The sequence below is a fragment of the Alligator mississippiensis genome, chromosome 5 (genome assembly GCF_030867095.1).
Source record: "Alligator mississippiensis isolate rAllMis1 chromosome 5, rAllMis1, whole genome shotgun sequence".
Taxonomy (NCBI): domain Eukaryota; kingdom Metazoa; phylum Chordata; order Crocodylia; family Alligatoridae; genus Alligator; species Alligator mississippiensis.
Window position 1 is genome coordinate 213,886,442 of NC_081828.1, and position 23,475 is coordinate 213,909,916.

General features: G+C 47.3%; 1 protein-coding gene across 1 annotated transcript in view; it reads right to left on the reverse strand.

The window, feature by feature from the left end:
* The window catches only part of OBSCN (obscurin, cytoskeletal calmodulin and titin-interacting RhoGEF), a 247,659-nt gene that overhangs the window by 197,572 nt on the left and 26,612 nt on the right, over positions 1-23,475 (reverse strand). Inside the window, exons 5-11 of the mRNA XM_059729369.1 lie at positions 19,608-19,910; positions 18,910-19,176; positions 16,476-16,751; positions 11,769-12,041; positions 7,735-8,010; positions 5,338-5,613; positions 583-858 (exon numbers count right to left, since the gene is read on the reverse strand). Coding sequence (XP_059585352.1) covers positions 583-858; positions 5,338-5,613; positions 7,735-8,010; positions 11,769-12,041; positions 16,476-16,751; positions 18,910-19,176; positions 19,608-19,910 — 1,947 coding nt within the window. The remainder of the gene's footprint in view (positions 1-582; positions 859-5,337; positions 5,614-7,734; positions 8,011-11,768; positions 12,042-16,475; positions 16,752-18,909; positions 19,177-19,607; positions 19,911-23,475) is intronic.

The window sequence follows — 23,475 nt, forward strand, 5'->3', positions numbered from 1 at the left end:
CCACAAGCCTTCTGTGGCTCCCAACATAATTGCAAATTCAACTTTAACCTTCATAATGATGTCTCTAGGGCACCTCTCTTAAAATAAACCCACCCAAATGCTTATGTTCAACCTCTTGTAATTCCTCAGGACAGCCACATGCCATCTGTGCAAGAATATTTCACCTCTGTCTTCCTTTTACTTTACCTATTAGACATCACCTTTTGCACAAACTTTCCTTCCTGGTCATTTTAATTTCCTTTTAAAGATTAATGTTTGCTTTAAAGTAAACAATGGCATTAAAGGGAAGACAGGCAGGCTGATGGTTGCCATGAAGATGTCCATAATGCCAACACCGCCTGGAATTGTTAATGCTGATGGTGGAAAACACACACCATGAAACAGAATCAGTAGCTACTGTTTTTTGGTAGCATATCTGGTTACTCCATTAGTTTCTTCCTAATTTGGAGGCAAACCCCCAAATCTCTTCAAAAGTCTTCTGGCCTCTGAGTGGACAAGCCAGAAGAGCATGCATTTTATGCTAGAAGGCTTTGGCCACCAATAGCAGCAAATGGGCTGATGAAAGGAAATAGCTTCTCCCACCTGTGACCGTGACCTTAAAGGTGATTTTCTGGCCGGCTGCTTCACAGGTGTATTCTCCAGCATCTTTCTTCTCCACCTGCTCCACGACCAGGCGCCGGGATTTGCCCTCGGACTCCACCTTGAATTTCTTGCTGGCGGTGACCAGTTTCCCATCCTTGTACCACTTCACTTCGGTCTTGGCCTGGGCCACCTCGCAGCTGAGAGTGGCACTGTCCTTGAGGGTGGCCTTCACCTCCTTCTGCACCTTCTCCTTGTTTGCAAACACATCTTCAACTTCTGAAATGGGGAGAATTCAAGTTAAAAACCCAGAAGGAATAAATGTATCGTGGCCAATGGATTGCTGCAAGCCTTTACCGTGATTGATCTCCATGATCATTCATATCAGAAAGCTTTGCTTTACTTATACATTCCCAACTGCATTAACAGCATCGTATAAATGCACCCTCTATAGCAGCCCTGATCATTTGGGCTCTCTTTTTAGGTAGGCAACCTGGCTTATTTTTGAGTTTCTACTACCCGTACTTCAAAACAACTTTTTTTGTTTTTTTCCAGGCTGAACATCTGGTAATGACACCTATTCGTCCTTTTGGGGAGTAGGTCACCCCTATCGCAACTAGAGAAAAACAGAATCGGAAAAAAAATAACTCTGGAAGGGACTTCAGGAGTCATCTAGGCTGACCACCTACTCGGGGTGGGATCATCCCTGTCCAAAACCATCCTGGACAACGATTTGTCTAACCTGCATTTAAAAATGTCCAATAACAGAGACTGTGCAACCTCTTAAGGTAATTTATTGCAGTGTTTAACCACCCAGAGTTAAAATATTCTTCCAAATGTTCGTCCTAAATATCCCTTGTTGCAATTCTGCAATTCCAGCCCATTACTACTTGTCCTGTGGACACGGGGAACAATTGATCACTCTCTTCTTTGTAACATCCCTCTGTACTTGAAGATTAGCAGCAAATCCCCCCTCCGTCTTACCTTCTCCAAGCTATATCATCCTAAAACTTGCAACATAGCCTTATAAAGCATATCCACAGTCCACTAACATGCCAGTTCAATCAATTCAAGAAATTCCTTCTAGCCTTAAAAAACGGGACATTCAACATACGTAGCACCTCAATAGCACAGCAGGAGATTTTACCTTCCTGCACCTAAGATGTACATTGGAGGTATTTAAAGCCCACTGACAGCTAAAGTAACACTTTTGTATTTCAGTCTCGGCAAATGAACCAGCGTTGAAAGATACCATATCCAACACACGATAAAAAGCATATATCCATATAAAAGGTAATGATTAGTCGTCTTTCTAACTAATGACTAGCAAGTCTACCATATTTCCTGCTTGAGGCTGCCTGATATTTCCATACCAGGCACCCTTTCTTTATATGAATATAGATATTTCTTTAAATATCTTTATTCTTGCACATTGTATTAAATGTAGTGGAAAGTCCTTTTTGTTTTCCTTGATTTGCTACATTCATTAACATATATACGATTCCCCTTTTACACCACTGCAAAGCCGAAGCGATTGTGTCGAAGCCAAAAGATTTACACTCAAGTAAAATGGGATGTATTTGAGAGGAGCTGCAGGTAATAGGTATTATGGGGTTGAGGTTTAAACACTGGCCTCCATTCTTCTACAAATTATTTGCCCCTACAAGTCATCGCAGGTGCCCCTTTGGGTCATTCAGAGCAAGTCAGAGCTGCAATGAAGAGGTGTGAAGATATACCCAAGATAAATTTAATCTAGTTCAATTAAGTAACAAGAGCTAGGAGGCAGCAGCAGCCTAGACTCAGCACACATGACAAGCCCATTTTGGAGCCGGGTACCTACTAAAGGGCTTACAGCAATGACATTCAAGCCTCTGTGCCCCATATCGGTGGTAGCTATGTTAAAGCTAGCTCAGGTATGTCTACCCAAGCCGCTGATACACAGTATGGACATAGCCTTGGACTCTTAATATCATTTATAGGCACAGCTGGGATTAGTCATCTCAAAAAATTAAAGAGGATGCAAACTCTTTGCATTCAAAACTGCAATTGCCAAAAAAAAAAAAAGGCAATCCAGTTTAGGATAACCCAAATTATGAATTTGTTCGGCAGAAACATGGTCTTATGAATCAAGTGAATTGTGAACTAGCTTGAATAATTGGGTCTGAGTGGTACAAACAACAGAGCAGACCGTACAGATTACAGACTAATCATTTTGTTCTGTTTTTTTTCCCCACCTTTTAACATTAATCCTGGTTTATATTATGAGGAAATGGAAGAACTATTTTGATTGGCTGAATTATGCTGACTGGTAGTTTGCTACTCTGCTAGGATCAAATTTATCCCACAAGTGACTTCATTCCCTGCAGCAGATTTACAGTACAAGTGAATATGACCCTGAGAAGATAAATATAGACAGAAATATTTCTAAGTTTATTTAAAGCAGTGGCGTTTCACCTATTCAACCTCCAGACTGGATGGGTGGTGTAGCGTTGGTCTGCACACCGGATCTGGTCTATGGGTCTCAGCTTGGTGTCGGTACACGGGTGCACTGCTGTGTGCTGGATGCAGCGGCAGAGCAGTCACATTTGCCAGCCTGGTCCCATGCCCTGTGCAATGACATGTGCATGGAGCCATCTCATCCAGCCCATGGAGCTCCCCGAGGGTCTGGAAGTACAGTGATGGCTGTGTTAGTGGCCACAGCTCTGGGATCTGCTGTGGCAATTAATCCTGCCTTTGCTCCCCTGCTGCCGGGGAGCCCTGCAGGCTGGATGGTATAGGGTGGTATGCAGGTGGGATGTGGCATGGTAGCTCCGTAAGCCAGATCCAGCCACTGGGTAAGCAAACTCCTGAGGGTTAGCGAATGGCTATGGCAATATCATGTGTAGCTAGGAAGTCATTTATTTTGGTAAAGTACTGGAAATATCTGGTCCCTTATGCCAGCCAGCCCTTGTCTGCTCTTTTTTGGCAATAGTCTCAGAACTATTCTGTGGCTTTGCATCAGCAGTTGAAGATAACCTCATTGCACTTTCCTTGTCAATGGAGGGCAGAGATTTTCCATGTAAGGACAGCATTTCTGTTGGAGAAGATGAAAGCACAGAGAATACCTCCATGGGCATGGGAGGAACAGCAACAATGGCAAGCATTACAAAGGAACAGCACACAAGGTGCACCCTGTAACAGCCTCTGATCCCTAGTAGATGAGGATTCAGGAGGCCAATGGCCTGCCAGTGTCACAGATCGTTTGGGGGGTGCCATGGCAAGGTGCTCCCTACCCACCTGGCTGCAGTGGGGCACAACTCTGCACTGCCATCCCCACTGCTGCCAGGTGGGCAGGAGATGCCTTGCCATGGTGGCACAGGGCTCCCAGTGGCAGCATCCACCCCTGGTCCATGCACAAATCTTGGGGGCACGTGCCTGCCGTGCCCCCGCCACAGAAGAGCACAGTGGTGGGGAGCCATCTCCCCATCACTGCCCCGCGGACAAGCCACTCATGGCTCCATCCCACTCCCCAGCCAGGCCCTGCAACCACACATTCCCACTCCAGGCCTGGACCGCAAGCCGCAGGCCCCGCACACCGCCCCAGCTGGGCAGCACCCCCAACCCCAGTCCAGCCCAACTCCCTTCCTCGCTATAGGGGTCTCAATCTCCCCCTCCCTCCCTCGCTATGGGGGTCTCAATCTCCCCCCGATCTACCTGTGGGAAGCTGCAGGAGCTACCTGGCTCTGCATGTGCACATGCAAGTGGCAGCCCCGATCGCCCTCCTCCCACTCCCACCAGCCCCTTGCAAGCTGATACTCTGCCAGCCTGCAAAGGAAAACCTGCTGCTTACGTGTTTTTCTCCTTTGAAAGAGAAAATCTGCATTTTTTCCCTTAAAAAGATCAAACTGGCTTTATTTTTCTCCTCAAAATGAGAAATATCTACATTTTTCTGCATTTTCCCATAGCAAGCGGAAAACCTGGATCCCTAATAACAACTAAGGCTATGAATATACTGACAGCTAGGGATGACCTTAAAATTGTACTCAAGCCCGTGACTGTTGGCCATCTCACTGAAAACCCCTAAGTTTGATCCCTAGTAACAATCCAGCTCAGCCCAGCGCTCTACTCAAGGAATAGAAAGCACAAAGTAGATGGCTTTGACACTGGCTACAAAGTAAGGTACAGATATGGGAATGGTTTATGTGGTAGTTGATGTGGCTCAGGCTGGTTGAGAGTGGTGACAACAGGGTTGATTCTAGCTATCGGGATAGATATGCCCCAACTTGAGAACAAGACACTATTGAAAGAGGAAACAAAATCTGCTGGCATCACTACTTGTTAGGCCAAGAGCAGACCTGGTGCAGTGCAGCCACCTCCTTCAGACCCTCCCTGCACCACCGATCTATCCAGGGAACACTAAATACTAATCTTCCTGAATTCAAGAAATACTGAGGAAGCCAGATGAAAGGGTAGTCATTACAACTCAATGTTCAATATAGTCCTAGCTGGATCTGTATTCATTTTGCAAAGACATGTGATGACTTCTCGAGTTGAAGAGAAGCACTGCACTTGTTCTAGCGTCAGAGCCTGAACCGAAGGGCAACCGAAGGTGCCTCCGCGCTGCCAGCGGGTCTCCAATGTCCTTTGCTGCCCCAACCACTGTACAGCTCAGAGCAGCCTAAGAAGCAGATGAACTATTCCCTTCTGTCATTTCATTTGAAAGCATGAGCAAAAAACATGAAGAGAAAGCACAGAAATGTATAACACTGTCCTGCCCACCTGTGACGGTGACCTTGAAGGTCAGCTTCTGGCCGGCAGCCTCACAGGTGTATTCTCCAGCATCTTTTTTCTCCACCTGCTCCACAACCAGACGCCGGGATTTGCCCTCGGACTCCACCTTGAATTTCTTGCTGGCGGTGACCAGTTTCCCATCCTTGTACCACTTCACTTCGGTCTTGGCCTGGGCCACCTCGCAGCTTAGGGTGGCGCTCTCCTTGAGGGTGGCCTTCACCTCCTTCTGCACCTTCTCCTTGTTTGCAAACACCTCTTCTGTCTCTGTCAAATGGCAATGAAACATCATATATAAAACTCAGATAGCCCTTTGAGCGGTTTCTTATTGCACAGAGCTTGTGTGACACCTGCCCCTGCCTCCCCCATATTAGCTAAACCCCTAACAAACACAAATGGTGGTATCTTCACCACCCCCTTCTGAGATAGGTAAGCATCCTTATTCATTTATTATAGATAGTGAAGGGAGACACAAAAAGGTGACTTTCCCATGGGAACTGCATGATTTGGAGCAAAGACTACAACCTGGGTCCTCCACATCTGGGGTATGAGCCCAAACCATTGGTCTATCAACTTTTCTCCCCGCTTAGATCTGGTGTCTCTCTCCGTCTCAGCCCTGCACCCCAACGCTGAAAGTTTCTGGGTGGAATTCTCCTTCCAAATACTGGATTGGCACAAAAATGTTGGGTTTTGCTAAACTGTAGTTTCTTTACTGTAACAGAGAGTCAGAAGTCCTGTTACTTTAACAGAGGAGCTGCCTACGGTATAGCCCTAAGCGGGTGAAGACAGCTGAAGCTGGGCTAGCTGCAGGGACGTCGGCAGCCAGAGACCAGAGATTGCAAGTGCCTAGATGGCTAGCAATAGGGCAATAGGGCAGAGCCCTGGTCAGGCAGCAAGGGAACTACTATAGCTTGGCCAGGGACACAGCAGTAAGCTACTGGGAGGGACACACCTGCAGCAGGTCAGGAGAAAACCTCACCAGAAGGGGAAGAGCCCAGGGGATAAAAGCCTGGGGCAATGGGGTCAATGCAGCCCTATAAGCAAAAATGCTCCTGCCATCTCAGGCTGGCAAGGAGTGGGAGCCACAGGCCAGGTCAGGTCCTTCCAGGGCTGAGAGCCAGCGAGTGTGGAGGAGGCTTTTGCAATAGCACAGTGACCCAGTTGGGGCTGGAAGTCTTCTAGCTGGAAGTGGTTGCTGGCAGTGACGCAGGCAGGCTGTGGCTGGCCAGAGTTTATCAAACTATATTGTCTATATTGCTGTCCTGGCACACTGAGTACCACTGAGAGATATGGCCCCACCGTCCTACTCCACACGTCACTATGAAAATGAGACAGGAAGCCTCCCTGGAAGCACTCTCCCCTGCTGTTCACAAGCTCTCTGCCTCTAATGTGCTGGACAATGACAGAAAGGGATGTGAGCAGAGAGGTTTATCACCTCATCTCTGGGTTTGGTCGGTGCAGAGTGTGTCCCGGTCAGCAAGAGGCACTTCAGAGTGGCGCTCTCAAGGGAGCTGCAGCAGCAATGCAGACAACCCATAGCGTCAGGCTGTAGTTTGCCAGTGGAGGGTTTCAGGCAAAGGACAGTACTCAGACTGTGTCCCTGAATACACGCAAATGGGACATGTCCCTAATACTTCTTTGCATTCATAGCTTCAGACTTCTTTGCATTCATAACTTCAGACAACACACCAGGTGTTGCTCCATACCAGATCTGCAGGACCTGGTTTGAGCTCCTTTCAATCCACCAAACCCAGTTCACCTCCACACACTCTCCTATTTCCAGATCCCAACCTTATCTAGCTTCAGACTAGAACCAGAGACAACACCTTCACCAATGATGCCAGAGCTGTCTGCCTTCCTGTGTCACTCTACCTCCTTGATTCCCCATCTCTTTCCCGAGCTTCACTGCCCGAGGGTTTCTTCCCTTTAATCTGCACTTCTTCATTTCGTTCTCTACCTCTGCTACCATTTTATATTTAATCCTGCGGGCTTCATGTTGCATGCTGCAGTGGCCTCTACTTTCACAGACTGAATCGTGCCACCAGGTCATTGCGGGTTTGTGTCCACCGTTTATTTTACTGTAGATGCAATGAATTGTGAGCACTACAGCTGTGCAGGCAAAGACCAGAGGCTGATCTGAAGCTGGCTGAATAACCAGGAAGAGCACAGACCCTCTGCAGACACTTCCTCAGCCTAACCAAGGGGGCCTGAAAGCTTGCTAAGAACAATTGTACTAACTATTTGAGCTGGTCTAATAAAAGATACTGGATTTACTCAAAGAACCTTGTCTGCTTAACACTGTAGAGGGATTCAGCATATACTTCACATGCAATATGGTACCCAGGATGGAGATTTTTAATTGCCCTAGATATCCGTGCCTTCATTTACCTTGGACCTGGACTTGGAACGTCACTTTGTCATCCTTGGTTTCGCAGGTGTAGCTTCCTTGGTCGCGTTGAGTCATGTTCTTGACGACGAGCTTGCGCTGTGTTCCCCGAGCGGTGATGGCCGTTCTCTGGTCCTGCTTCATCTCAGCGTGATCCTTCCTCCACACCACAGCTCCGCTTGCCACTGACACTTCACACGCCAGCTCCAGGTTCTCAGAAGGACGGATGGAAATTTCGGGGATTTCTGTAGGCTTCCTGACAAACTTAACAGCTTCATCTAAAGAAGAAGGAGAAGCAGTGCATGCCCCTTATTACCCAGAATGATGCAAGTCGGATCCAGCAGTATTCTTCCATTGTTGCTGATACGTAGGGGCCAGGAACCACCCATGGAAGAAATCATAAGTGTAACATGCTTGTGCCTCAGTCTCCTATGGTGTCAGGTCTAGAGAGGATAACAGCCAACTACGGCTACCGCTGAGTGGGATTTCTCTGTAAGCTCAAATGATAAATGTCCGTATCGATGTGCTACAGGTCCCAAGTACAAAAACATCCAACCACAGAGATCAACTAGACCACAATGGATGCGTGCTTGCAGGTATCCATATACAGAGCCTGGCACGTGCACTAACCGAAAAAGACTCCGACGTACAGAGGTTTTCCCACATTTTCCTAGCTATGCGCCTAGTCTCCAACATTTATGCATCTAGGTAGCGTTACTCCCATGCAAAGCCCCACTAAACCTACTGGGACTATTGGCCTGAGTAAACAACCCACGTGTGTAGGCATTTGCACAATTGAGGCCTTCTCCTTTAATAAAAATAATATTTGCTTTTTTGGACTAAGAAATATGGTTATGGTTTCTGCAATGATTCTGATACGTCGGGTGGTAAAAGAATATAGAAAATACAGAAAAATGCACTGAGCTTCTTATGCGGTGTTGAGTTTGCATTTAAAGACAAACTTATTCCCCACTATGTAACTCCATAAATGCGTCTCCCTAGGTTTGCAGCCTACACCTAGACCTAGCTGGAACGCTGTCGGCAAAACCTGGAACCACACGGCACGTGACAGGTCTCAGGCTGTTACAGACTTCATAGTTTCATAGTTGGTCGGGTCGGAAGGGACCTGAGCAGATCATCAAGTCCGACCCCTGCCATGGCAGGAAAGACAGCTGGGGTCAAATGACCCCGGCAAGGTGTTCATCCAGCCTCCTCTTAACCCTCCGCACAAATTTCTTGCAAGTTTTCTTATGTTTCACAAAGGTTTTCACTGGAATTGGGCCCAGTTCCACGTGTGCTGAAAGGGGAGTTGCACAGCAAGTGAATCTGGATGTGTTTATGCAGTAGCGGCCTTAAGGGAGGGCAAGCTGGGCAACCACTGTATAAAAATAAAAATGAATGATGCTGAATATTTGTATTATCAATATTGTATTAAGATATATTCTTTGCAGTTTCATGGGTAGGGCAAAGTGAATTTGAAATAAAAAATGTCTGATTTGCTTATAGGCCATCAAAATTAAGCCTCGAAGGGGTTCCAAATGACTCGCTTGCCCAGGGCCCCAACAACCCTAAGGCTACCACTGTTCCCTGGGAAACCCCACAGTTTCAATGAAGTTGGCCTCGGGTTTTGGGGTCTGTTTAAGGCTAAAACCAAAAGTGAGAATCAGGAAGGCCAAATCCAAGCAGGGTCAAATCAGACAGATGATTATTATGGATTCCCCTGCAAAAGTACAGCATAAAGCTTCACACGCTTCCTGGCCAATAGAGAAACAGTACAATAAAAAATAAAATTCTCCGTTTAAACGCTCCCTTGTGGCACTGTTGTGTTTTAAATTAATAGCAAACATAATCAAGAGCTGAAACACAGCTGCTTCGGGATGTGGTAAGATGGAGATCCCTTGAAGCTTTATATCAAAGCTGGATATTTCTGAAAGAACTCAATGTAGGAATCACCCGATTCAATTCAGTAGCCTGATCACCATGGGATGCCTTGTCACCATAGCAACTACAATCTTAGGAAGTCAAAAGAGTTGTATTTTTATTAATCAAGCGTGAGAAGAGAATCAGTCCTACTATATTTGCCATATATTTAGACCAATTCCTATCCCATTTACTTCCTGAAATTGGTCCTCAGATAGGATAGCACTCCTGTTGACTTCAGCTGGAGCCGTGCATCTCCAAGTGAGAGCAGAATTTCACTTAATCTGGAAAGAGCATCAGTACAGACAGCCCGGTCCATGTGGTTGCCTCCAACGGGGCTATATATAGGCGTAGCTGAAAACAGAATTTGGACCAAGGTAATTAGATCGTAAAGCCACTTAGGTGAAGGTGTCTCACCATGTTTCAATTGCATGGATCATATCTCCCAACATCAATGAGCCTCTCCTGAGTTACCAGTGAAGGTTAAAGTGGCACTGAGCTGAGCGCATAGACACCTCTCCGATAAGCTGGGAACAACCACATAGGATACAGCCTCCCATCTCATGCTCAACTCATACCTTGGACTCAGTCGCTGCCGAGCAAGCTGACGGCTGTCAGTTATAAGCAACCTAAGCTGAGTGTTGCATTTTGGTCTGCAGCACCTGTTGCTTTCAATCCCCACGTATCCCAATGACAACAAATATACTGCACCCAGCCACATGCTTCTGCTGCATCAGGGGACAAGCGTTTCTGTTAAAAACTAAAAGCTATTAGGAACGGTCTATTTTTAAAAGAATTAGTCGATTATGGATTAACAGCCTTGCTGGAGTCCTCCCATGAACAGGTATATGAAAAATCCTTATGCCCACACTGGCAATTTATTTTCTAGTCCTGATCCTGGCTATAGTTTATCTGCAAGTGTGGTTAGCGGTCAGGAAATATTTTTGGTGAAATCTAAAACCAAGCGAGACTCACCTGATTTGGGGTTTTGTTAGCAGCCTGAAGCACTGAGATGCACAAGCTTAAGGTCAACAGGAGTTTTCTTGCCTGAGTTTCTTACCTTTGGCTTCTCATAGAAAAAATGTGAAATTCAGCAGTTTTGCCCCTCAACTAAATGAAACTCTGTGGTTTCCACTGAGCTTTGGTTTGGGTTGCTGGAGTCAGGGGAAGATGAAACTCAGATCAAAATTCACTGAACCCAATGCAGAAGAGAAGTTCCCAGTAACTCATAGGGACTGAAATAGCCCCATTTCACAGAACAGTACTGACTATGTCTCCTACACAGGTTCAAAGTACCAGGTACTCTGAGCTACACGCTGTAAGCTACAGGAATTTCTCTCCATGATTTGGTCCCAGGTGAATGTACTGGACTTTCAGCATAGTTCAAGGTACCTACATCCCACGGAAATCAGGACACCCAGAATTGCATGTAATGTCAACCTCAGGGTTCACACTTGAATGAAAAGGGAGGCAGATTTCTTGGAAACTACCCCCAAAGAAAACCCCAAATGGGGCTATGTCTTTTTTAAAGCCGCTCCCAACTGGCTCTGCCAAAACCCTTCCTGTTCCTACCTGCGCCCCCATGTTTCTATCACATTTAGTCTGGTTCTCACCCACAGCATTATGTTCCCACATAAAGGAGAGAGCTTTTCAATCAAGAAATGAGATATTCTCCAACAGGCTGAGTTCTCTTCCCTGCGTTTCCCACTCCCATGAGCATGTCAGGGGTCCTGGCGGCCCCTGCAGCCCCTGCTCTTGTGGCAGGGCTCTAGCACAAGACTCTCGTTGTCTTTCTGCAGGTGTGAATGTCCCTGAGGCCACCAGCACAGACAAGACTGAGCTACAAGATTCAGGCCTAGACCTAAACCTACCCAAAGTGTTGGGGGCAATTCAAGTCATTTCAATAATGACCTGGATGTGGTGACAGTCACTACCTTTGTTGCTTACTTGGAGCGTGGAGACCATAATAAGGGGTTATTGTGACAGGTGTGATACACGAACAAGGCAAGCAACCTATGCCCCAAAGCTAATAACCTAGGGACACAACATTCGAGTCCGATGATCCACTGCCTACATATCCAACACAAACCCTGCCCCAGTTAGCTCATGAACTTACCCGAGACTTTTAAATCGAAGACTAGCGTGTCTTCTCCAACTTTGCACGTGTATGTTCCCTCATCTTCTTTCGTTACAGCGGAGACCAGGAGCTTGTGCGACTTCCCTTTGTCTTCCATGGTGAACTTCTTGGTGTGGTGGATGGCTTTGCCATCTTTGTACCACTCGACCATGATGTTCGCTTCCGAGGTCTCAGAAATAAGCTCAGCCTGTTTTCCAGGCATGGCTTTGATAATGCCGCCGGCTTTCTCTTTGTTTATAAAGTGCGCAAGAGCTGGAACAGCAACAGAGTGAGTCAGGAAGCATGTGTGACTATATATATATATATATATATATATATATATAACACAAAGAAGTATGACAGTTCTACCCACGCCACCAGCTACATGCATTGCTACTAGGACTATTAAGATCTAGGAGGTTTTTCCAAGATCCCACTTTTGCTAAACTATAGCACAAGCTGTTTCTATTTTCAGGCCTATTTTAAGACACTTTGATCTCCTGGCCTGGGAGCTGTGACCAGCTGAGAAGACTTCATAGTTTCATAGTTTCATAGTTGATCGGGTCAGAAGGGACCTGAGCAGATCATCAAGTCCGACCCCCTGCCATGGCAGGAAAGGATGCTGGGGTCAAACGACCCCGGCCAGGTGATTGTCTAGCCTCCTTTTGAAGACCCCCAGGGTAGGAGTGAGCACCACTTCAACCCTTCAACCCTTGGAAGTTGGTTCCAGATCCTAGCTTCCCTGACTGTGAAGTAGCGACTCCTGATGTCTAGCCTGAATTTACTCTCGGTCAACTTATGGCTATTGTTCCTTGTTCCTCCCAGTAGTGCTCGGGGGAACAGGGACTCCCCCACAGCCTGCTGGTCCCCCTTGGCAAGGTTATAGATGACCACCAGATCCCCTTTCAGCCTTCTCTTGTGGAGGCTGAACAGGTTCAGGTCCCGTAGCCTCTCCTCGTAGGGTCTGCTCTGTTGCCCCCTGACCATGCGAGTGGCCTCCTCTGGACCCTCTCCATGCTGTCCACATCCCTCCTGAAGCGCAGCACCCAGACCTGGATGCAGTACTCCAGCTGCAGTCTGACCAAAGTCACATAGAGGGGGAGGATCACCTCCTTGGACCTGCTTGAGATGCATCTGTGGATGCATGACAAAGTGCAGTTGGCCTTCCTGACCGCGTCCCCACACTGTTGGCCCATGTTCATTTTAGAATCAATAATGACTCCAAGATCCTTTTCTGCCTCTGCACTGATGACAAGAGAGTTCCCCAGCCTGTAGGTGTGCTGCTGGTTCTTCCTCCCCAGGTGCAGCACCTTGTACTTGTCCATATTGAAACCCATCTTATTCTCACCTGCCCACCCCTGTAACCTGTCCAGATCTAGTTGCAGCCTGTCCCTCTCCTCTAGCGTGCTCACTTCTCTCCACATCTTAGTGTCATCTGCAAATTTGAACAAGGTGCTTTTCACCCTCTTGTCCAAGTCGTTGATGAAGATGTTGAACAGTGTGTGTCCAAAGACCGACCCCACTGCCCACATCCCTCCAGGTCAAATAAGACCCTTCCACCACCACTCTCTGGGCGCGGCCTTCCAGCCAATTGGCGACCCATCTGACGGTGTAGGCATCAACGCCACTTGCAACTTGCAAGGCAACTTGCAATTCCAAATCCTATGAGAGCTGGAGGTTTTGGAGAGGGCTCCCAGAGCCAGGTGACCTCAGCACAGTACCAGGGGTGCCATGATGCCTGCTTCTTGAGTGCTACCTCCCTGGATGTGAGTTGTGTAGGCATCTTAGTATAAGTTGTATAGGCATCGTAGTGTACCACTAGACCTAAGCCAATAAACACTCTCCCTGGCACCACACAAAGGCAATGCAGGTTTGCCCACAATGACAAGTGATGGAGGGTTTCATTCAGCTCAAGTAGAGCCACAAATTCAGTGTCAAAACCTGACTTATACACCATGAAATACGGTAGATGAAAGTATTTGGGAATGACTGCCGGCTAATACAATCAAAGCTATGGGAAAATCTGGCTGAGTGAATAATTACACCGAGAGAGGAGCAGAGAAAGAAAAAGCAAACAGATTTTTGAGAGAATCCCTCCCAACTGTGTTGCTGCCTCATTTGTGTTTGCTCTGTACGAACAGTCTGGTAAAGGAGCATTCGCATTGAAATAACATAGTACTCCCTTGCACGCAGCTATGACAAGGATGTCAGGGGATCTAGTATTTCATGGGTAGACAGTCACACGTGGTGGGAGGATGGGGCATCACAGCCTAAGAGATGAAGGCTGGAAGAAGATGAGATGAGGGAGTATCATGGTTATATGGAGCTGGGACAACCCAGTCATAGGTAAGGAAAAATGCTGCACGGGACCTATTTGAGGTTACTGTCGCACGTCTCACTGCTCTGCCTAGTCTCAAAGCCAAAGGTCAATTCTGCTTACGAAAGCCCGAGGGTTTTCTTTATCAGTGGAAATCTGAGAGCAGATTTTGGACCTCAGTATGGAAGGGTGTAAGAACGAGGACCGTGCTAAGCAATAATAGCTATACGCATCCCCGCAGCTACCAAAGATTCACGGTTCTTCCCCCTCTTAACCCTCAGACCTCCTGCCAGCAAAACACAGCAATATGACCCTGTCCTGCTATACCCAGCTCCTCACATAATCGTTCTCAGAGTGATGGAGAATGGCTGAGTCTAAAGCGAATGTATTTAGAGGCCAGTTTTACAGTCCTCTCTTGGGCAAAAACTTTGTTAAAGTCAATGGGAGTTTTGTCTACGGGGTTGGGTCCTACTGACAAATGCCTTAATTCTGCAGAATGATAAATTTAACCAAATATTAAATCTAACCCCAATTTTGTTGGGCCATAGTAGCTCAGTATCAGGCTTCCTAATGCCCACCCTACTAAACAACAAGACAGAAATGCAGCCAGCATGATCCAGGTAAAACTTAGTTTTCACTGTCCAGATCTAGCTCATCTGAGAGTCACTGGAAACAAGATTACTGACCATAGCTGCACTTCTCACCTGTTTTTGATTCATGGCACCCCTTGGAAAATGACAGCTCTTAGTTCTCATTCCTTTTTTGACGACAGAAAAAGAACAGAGCAACTCTGCCGTGGCATCCTGGTTGAAAAATCACTGAACTACATAGCTTGTACAATTTTGTTTCCACGCACAAATGCTCTGGTTCTAAGAGAGTGATGGAGATATGCTCTTTCACGGTTGCATAGCATATTAAAATATTTCTACTAGAGGAGACGCCCAATATGAAGCAGCATCTGGTAAGAGCAGCAGCTGCTTACCAGCAACATCCTCCCTACCATGTGTCCAGACAATACTTTCGACAACAGCAGCAGCCAACTAGGAATAACATAGCATCACAACACCACCAGCTTGCCACTAACAAGCCTTTTGCAAATAAAAAACAGAACTTCATTTGCATTATACACTTGTGCGTGTTACCAGATCACTTTTATCACATCCCACAGCTTGGTAAAATCCAGCTGAAATATGTTCATTCTGAACAGAAAGAAATAAAGATTTTACAGCTGGACAATTTTCATGGGTCACTTTGCAGAAGCCCTTACACATGACACGCAGCTGGGTAACAACCATGTAATATAAAATTACCTTAAAAAAAAAATCATCATCAACTTCTAACAAAAAATGCTTTTTGCAGTTAACTTCTTGGCAAACCTGACTAATCCAGCAGTGGACTGAGCCCTAAATGCATGGGGAAAGGTTTGTAAGCATGAGGGTAGTGCCACGAATGTGATGCAAAGGGTTTAAGGCTGGCTGTTCAAACACAGTCAACCTGCCTGTCGCACGAGTGGCAAGTATGTGCAAAGAGGGAATGAAGCAGGGGATTACTGTGAGCAAGTACAAGCTGTGACACCAGTGGGAGACCAGCTGAACTGGCTTATGTGTGCAATGCCTGAGAAATACAAGTAGTAAGGATCAGAGGGTTTAAAAAGGACCTCAAGGGTCATCAGAAAGATAACGGCCCTTTGCCCTTGTACGGTGCCTCCCATTTAAGCTTCACAAACAAGCCTTGAAAGTACCCTTGTGAGAGGGTGAACTATTCTGAACCTCCAGGTACTTTTTGGAGGAAAATGAGTCTAGGATAGCCAGTCTCCACTGACTTGAACCAGAGCAGGATCTGTCCCTCTGTGCGACTATGACAGAAGCAGACCTTTTATCTCCTGAGTGCCAGGCTGGTTTCTTAACTCCAAAACCATCTCCCTTCCTTCATAGCACAGACTGTCAACTTCCCCATGCTCCTGCAGCCCGCGTGTCTTCCCTGGCTCCCGCCAGAGCCCGGCGCTTTCTGCATCCGCTCCGAGCTCCCCAATTCTCCTCTCACGCCCAGCAGCACTCCTGGGGCAGCCACTTCCACTCCCTATGGCGATGCTGAGTGTCCTGAACACCAGCCGGCTCCTTCTCTGTCACCCAAGGCATTGCCGTGAGTTGATGCCTAGCCTCATTAGATACCAGCGGGAAGGTGAGCACAGTGCTCTTCCTGAGCTAGTCAACCATGCTGCAAAGCAGGGGTTATTAGCCCAGGAGGCGTGCCAGGCTAACCCAGCCATCCCGGTTCTGGTACCCAAGCTAGCTGAGATATCTCTGCAAAGCACTGTTTTGTGCTATACAGATACACCCTTAAAAACCATACTGGCCCTTGACCAAAAGCAGCCCCGCAGGGTCCCATACCTTTCACAGACAGCTGATAGACTATTCGATCTCCTTCACAGATGCACTCGTACAGCCCCGCATCCTCCGCTGCAACGTCGCGAATCTTCAGGACGCGTTTCTTCTCTGCCGTCTGCAGGTCATACTTCTGCCCGGCCTTGAGCTCCTTCCCATCCTTGAGCCACGTCACGGCAGCTGCCGCGTCCGAGAGCTCTGCCCGCAGCTGGGCCTCCTCGCGCAGCCGAGCAGAGACTTTCTCTACATCTCCGCTCTTGTTAGTGATTCTTACTGCGACGCCTGGGAGGGAGGGAAGGAGAGAAAGTGAAATCCTCCTGCTCCACATGAAGTCTGTATTATGTGGCAAGCTCTCCCTTGGCCCAGGTCCCGAAGCATGTAATACAGAGTAGCTCTATTCACTCCAAGGGACCTCGTCCAGCTTTGCAATACGGTCAGCGAGCTGAGAATCCAGCCCCCTTGGATGCGTATGTCTTGCAGAGAGCAATGCACAATGCTTTCTCCGTAATACTCAGCATAAAGTCACAAACAACGCTGGAGCTTTTAAACCATTTTCCTCAATGTTTCAAGGAAAATCCTCCAACGACAGCATGACCAAGTCCCAGCCTCCAGGTCTGGCCATTGAACCCATCATTGAGGGAGCCCATAGTCTGCTCGGTCCTGCTAACCCCCCCAACAAATCCAGAAGAGTTCAGTTCAACTGGGCTTCAGCCTTGCTGTATAATTTTATTTTCTTCCTGTAGAGCTACTTTCTCCCTGCTTGGCCTCTCTACCTATCTGTATCCATCCTCTCCTCCGCAACGCAAGCCCTGGACAGGAGACCTCCTCACTTGCCACCTGCCACTGCTTTCTCAGCATCCACCAGCGCCATACATTTCACAACACAGCTAAAAAGGCTGGATGTGCAACCTGCTTTGGTTTACCACAAGGTCAGAAACTGGATCTTCAAACCCTGGACCCACGGTGCTAAGACCCCCTTCTCCAAGGGTAGGGCTACAAATGGGTGTAGAGAGTTTAAATTAACAAGACATTTCTAACTCTGCCCTTAGTCATGAAAACCCCATACTCTCTCTTCATGCCAGCATCCCACCAAATAGCCAAATCTCTCTTCGTATTAGCATTTTTTTTTAAACGTGATTGCATTTGAGTCATTTGTTAGTCTATTTGTGCAAACCACATGGAAGGCAAATGTCTACAAGTTGACATTCCCCTTAGAAAAGACCAGGCCAAAGCAATACAAACTCAGATGCACCATTTAGAGCCCTAGATACGGGCTTAAGCAGGGGTGCAGCCATACACAGGCCTTCTTCATCACGGTGATTTTTACCACCGCTGATGGCGTTGTGTGGTCACCCAAACAGCTGGGCTCTCCCATTAATGGTAGTTTAAATATTCCTCAACAGAGATTTTCCTCTAAGGATCCCCCAATCTTTTCTGCATTGAGCTTTCAGGTAAATATGGTCATAATCTTCACTGCAGAGAGGGCAGTTTAGGCACAGCTCCATTCTGCTGCCCTTACTAACAAGGACCACGTCCCTACTGCTCAACAAATGCCAGCATCACGGTCCATGAGGCTGCTTAAGAAAGAAGGTGAGAAGCCAGGTTTGTTTGGGTGATGCCTACTAAACCAGGAGTGTCAAACTCAACTTGTGCCCTGGGTTGGATTTGGACTTCAGGGTTCGTCATGGGCGAGAACTGGCCTGGAGCCTGGGGCAGCAGCAGCAGTGGTGAGAGGGGCAAGAAAGCACTTAATGTGGAGGAGGCAGCGCAAATGGAGGCAGGCTGGGCAGCAGCAAGGCAAGCAAGAGCTGCCCAAGCTGGCAAGGACCATATCGACCAGGGCTGCAGAGCCCTGGGTTCTGCAGCAGGCAAAAGACATGCCCCCAAGCTCTGTGACCCATCACTTGCACCAGATGGAGTAACTGCACGGGGCAGATCCAGCTTACGGCCAGCATATTTGGCATCCCTGTAACTAAACTAAGAGAAAAAGATATATGGAAGCATATATTTTGTCCAATAAAAGATATCAACCCCCAAAACCTCGCTCCTCCTGGCCCAGCATGGCTATAGCAACCCACCAACACTAAGAAATAAGGTGTCAGGAAAGTGCCAGCGTCTGGCCTTGAGATGGGTAAGGTCTTGAAGCTGTCTTGGCATCAGAAGCTGTGTTCTCAGAGCAAGATGCTAACTAGCTCTCCCAATGCATTGTGCAAATGCCACTAAAATGCTTCTGGTTCACAAGGCAGGCTTTGCTGAGGAGCACGGCCGTGTCTGACAGCGCTGCAGCGAGGCAGGCAGGTTTGCAGCATAAATGTAGCTACAGTCCAGCGTGCCAGTGGCAAGACTTGTAATAATGCCTACAGTTCCAGCTCCCCAAGCTGCCTGTCCTAACAGCTGCACCTGCTTGTCTGGCTGAAGGAAGGAAAATCAATGCACATACCTCTTATTCTCATCTTGGTACTGCTTTCAACATTGTTGGCAACAAACTTCACCTCCGCCCCATCGTCCTTCTTGGTCACGTTCTTTATGATGAGGATGTGGGTGGTCTTGGTTCTCTTAATGATATAGATGTCACTGCTCTCTAAGGCTTTGCCGTTAAGGTACCATGTGCCAGAACAAATGGTTGTGAGGTCAATAGAAAAGGTAGCATTTCCTCCTGCTATGACTTCGACAGCTGTCAGTGGAGTTCGCACGGCCGGGACCGGTTCTGTTGGAGAAGAGGGAGAGGTAAACCTGAAGGCACGAGGCTGTCGTGCTGGAAAGTGTTGTCTTGTATGCCCCAAACTCTTAAGGGGGAGAAAAGGGAAACCAAAGACAAGAAGCCAATATGGGGAAGTCTTTGAGAAGGCCACAGCCACTGAAGGCAACAGACGTGTGCCTGGGGACGCACCGCAGGCAACTGATTATAGCATCGGAAATAGTAGGACCAGAAGGGAACTCTAAACCCTTCCAAATCCCAGTAAACACCCTCAAAAATAGAAATAATTCTGGGAACGGGCCAGACCCCAGCTCGTGCTTCCTCCCGTGCCCCAGAAAGGCTTGATTCCTGAAGAAGACAGGTTTTCAACCAGGCCTACCCAACCATGTGACCGCATTGCAAGTCAACAGGTGGTCTGCAGCCCTTGGTTTGGGGCTCACCCAGGTGCTGGGATCCCAGGAACTCCAGGTAAGGGCTCTGCCCATAGCTGTTGACAGCAGAAACGCGGAACTGGTAGTCTCCCTCTTCCGACAGGTCGCTCACTGTGAATTCGGGGACGGGGACGGGAGACTCGTGACACCGCATCCAGGTGAAGCCCATCAGTTTCTTGCGTTCTACGACAAAGCCGTCAATGGGGATGGGGCGGTCTGTCTTGGGTGGGGACCAAGCTAGCGTCACTGAGGTTTCTGTTTTATTTTTCACCACAGGGTTAGTTGGAGGATGGGAGGGAGGCTTCCTGGGAGCTGTACGGGGAAAAAGACAAAGAACGAACATCACTGTAAAGTGAAAAAGCCACCGCACGGACGAGCATAATGAAAGCGGCTTGTACAACTACTGGGATTAGTGTTCATGCCTCCCTCGGTCACACCGACACATCCGGCTCAAAAGTTATATCAGTTGTGATTTGAGATGGGGAGAGGATTTGAAGACAGATCCTTCCCCGTGAAGTATTGCATCCCTGCCCAAACGCACACAAGCCCATAGTTTCCCTAGATCACGGCTGTCCAGGTGCAGTTGCCTCTCCTGTTGCCATGCAGTGCAGAGGGAGAGCTTGTCCCAGGAGGCCATCCCCACAGCGTGTGGCCTGGATATCCTCACACCAGGTGCAGCCACACCAAAGTTGGGCAGCCCTGGTCCAAGCAAACACACAGACCATAACCCCTGCACAACATTATTGACCACCTGTGCACACACACATATGCATGCATACACGGTGCCACTAACTCACACCCCAGAGGTACTGATTTCTGTGCACCGACATGAGTGCGGAGACACACACAGTACCTTTAACACTTATGTGTAGACCCACCAGATTATTGCCCTGCACTCATACAGTGCTATTGACCTCCTGACCACACGCACACGCACACGCACACACACACACACACACACACACACACACACACCCTATTCAGGGTCCAGTTTTAACCAGAAAATACCACGACCTGCTTCCCAGACCAGATGCACACTTTAGCACAGAATTACCACACAGTATTACTGATGCCCTCCTCCTGCACCTCCAATGAAACCCTGCTTTCTCATATGCACAAATCATCATGGACTCCCCTTACACACGTGTGAGGCTCACACACACACGCTCACACCTTTCTTCACATACCTGCATGAACTATCCACAGACATTATTTCACACATGCGTGCAAACCACTACACTCACACATCTTATACATACACCATATTTAATAGACTGAGAGAGAGAAACTTTCACTTTGTTTTTCTATTGTTTCATTAAAGATGAGTTTAAAAAAAAAACAGATCTCCAACCGTCTGGGGAAAAAGAAATATCTACATGTTAAATGTTACCCTGGTGAGATGCAGCTTGATTGGGATTCATTAGATTAGGACATTTGTTCGTTAGAACGTTGGTTAAAATTTAGCTTTTATTTCAACTTTTTCCCTGTTCACTCAGGGACTTTAAAGAGACCTGTATAAATACAGGAATAGTAGCTAGTGCTGTGAATTCAGGGAGAACCTAAGAGGGTCGTTTGCTGAAGGAAAAGCATGGTATTCAAATAATTATCCTTTGCTCTTATGTAGCACCCTTCATCAGTAAATAGGTCAGAAATATTACCACTGTAGGAAATGGGCTTGAGGATCACACTAAAAAAAGGCAGGGACTTGAGTTTTGCCATTAACCATCCAGCAGCTTAATTTTTCCATCCCAACCGCACAGCCCGCACAGCCTCCTGGAAGGCTTCTGAGTAGCGTAGTCCAAGAGGCAATTTTCTGTATTAAGTGTGTTATAATAAGAAGAGGGCTTGGTAGCAGAGCAATGACAGCATCTCACTTAGGATCGAAAGGCAGAAGTTTGAGCCTCACTCTGGACTTGAACGGATGCCCTCCCAAAGTCAATCCAAGTGGAAATGCATGCCTGGTCATTCGGGCTGGGGAGTCAAAACCTTCCAAATGTGATGCTGGCTACATAGTATTCTTGCATGTTGTTGGCAATTGAAAACGGTGCTTCTTCAATATGCTAGCTCCATGGGCCACTTCAGCTGGGACAGTCTTTGACCTTTTCTGATCATGACAGTCAACACCAGAGCATGTTTAAATCACTGTGCAACAAGTCCCCTCCCTATTTTGCTGATGTATATCCAGTGTAATTTGTGTGATAGCAGCTGAGCGCCTCTAGAATGAGAGCAGATTTCTGCTCTCTGGACATATGCCTCTGCATTGCCAAACGGTCATACCAGGAGGGAGAAAATTTGTGCCAATATAAGACAGCCACTGGTGCAACGGCCCCTGCATTCCTGCTGTCAGGAACGTGTGACATTCCTGTAAAAGTGGACTCCTCGCACGTGCACCCTTTGAGCCAGGAGCCATCACTTGCAGTCTGGTTGTCCCTTACACAACAGGACAGGACATCCTGGCCACAAAGCAAGTCTTTTCCATGCCAAGGCACCTGTGCTAGGGGCATCATCTTGTCATTTCATAGAGCAACATTCCTCCCCTGCCACCTGCTCCAATAATAAACTAGAACATTTTGGCCCAGACTCGCAACTGATGTAAGCTATTATAGCTCCACTGAGCTCAGTACCAGCTGCAGATCTAGCTCTGAAACCATAATGGGACCAGCCTCAGAGATAAGTGATTGAAAAACTGGACAGGTAAAGACTGAGGCAGGGTCGATGAATGAATGTTGGATATTTGGAGTCGCATGGTTTTACAGCTGCCTCTGTTGCTTGACACATAGGGTGCTAACAGATGTGCAGCTCTCTGCTGTAACTCATGGTGCTTCACAGAAAGCACCATGAGTTACAGTGAATCCCCTGACCCAACAGATGTTCACTGTTTGGTTGGGGTGGAGGGGGCTGATCCAGTGAAGAGAGGTTGCATGTTTGCAGCCTTTCTCCCCTAGCCCCTTTCCCTCCCAGCCCTACTGTCTTCAGGATTGGAGGGGGCAGAAGGCAGGGAAGGGAGCTCTGCTCTGGAGTTTGCCTAGCCTGGGCCTGAAGGTGGACTGGAGCTCCCTTCCAAGATATGAGGTGGTCTTGGTTCTCTTAATGATATAGAGAAAAAAAAAATATATATATATACATAAACAATAACGCCTTTCGTCAGGGCACAGCTGTAGGGTGCTTTCAGGGGGCCAAATGTGCAACGATTATTGCTTTTGTCAGTGCCCATAGGCTTTGCCTTTCTCTACACTGAAGAGATTTTAAGACTCTTCCCTCTGTCCTGTTGCTGACAACCAACATTAGCACAAAATGCCAGCCTCATCTATAAGACCCCTTGTAACATGAGCTCCCGAAAGACACACCTGTCTGCTGTCTGTCTCACCCATCACCATTTCTAAGCCAAGAAAGACAATTTATTTAGCTGTGTATGCAGCCCCAGTTCCTTGCGTTTGGAATAATCTTAAAGAAGGCAACAGCCATGTAAATAAAACTGTCTCTAGAAATGAGCCCCAGCTTTGAGGGCCCCTGAGTTTTGCTTTGATACTCTTATCAAACTATCTATAGTAGAAACTCTAGCTTTTTGCTTCTGGAACTAATTGTATAACAAAGGGTATCCAAACTATCCATGCTTTATACTTACTTTCACTGATTAGTTTGGAAATCCTTGACCAAGACTAAAGTCAGATCAAAACAGTTGGCTATCTGGGCTAAATGCCTCCTGACCAGCAACACTTCCAATGGTAGAGAGGCTGGACATGTCTGATATTTTCCCTTCCAAAATCTACCATTGATTCAGGGTATGTTTTCAAATCAGAAGAAAGGTATAATTGTAACATATGCTAGCAGACCTTTGCTACCTGAGCCTTGCTGGCCTACATAACAATAAGAGCAA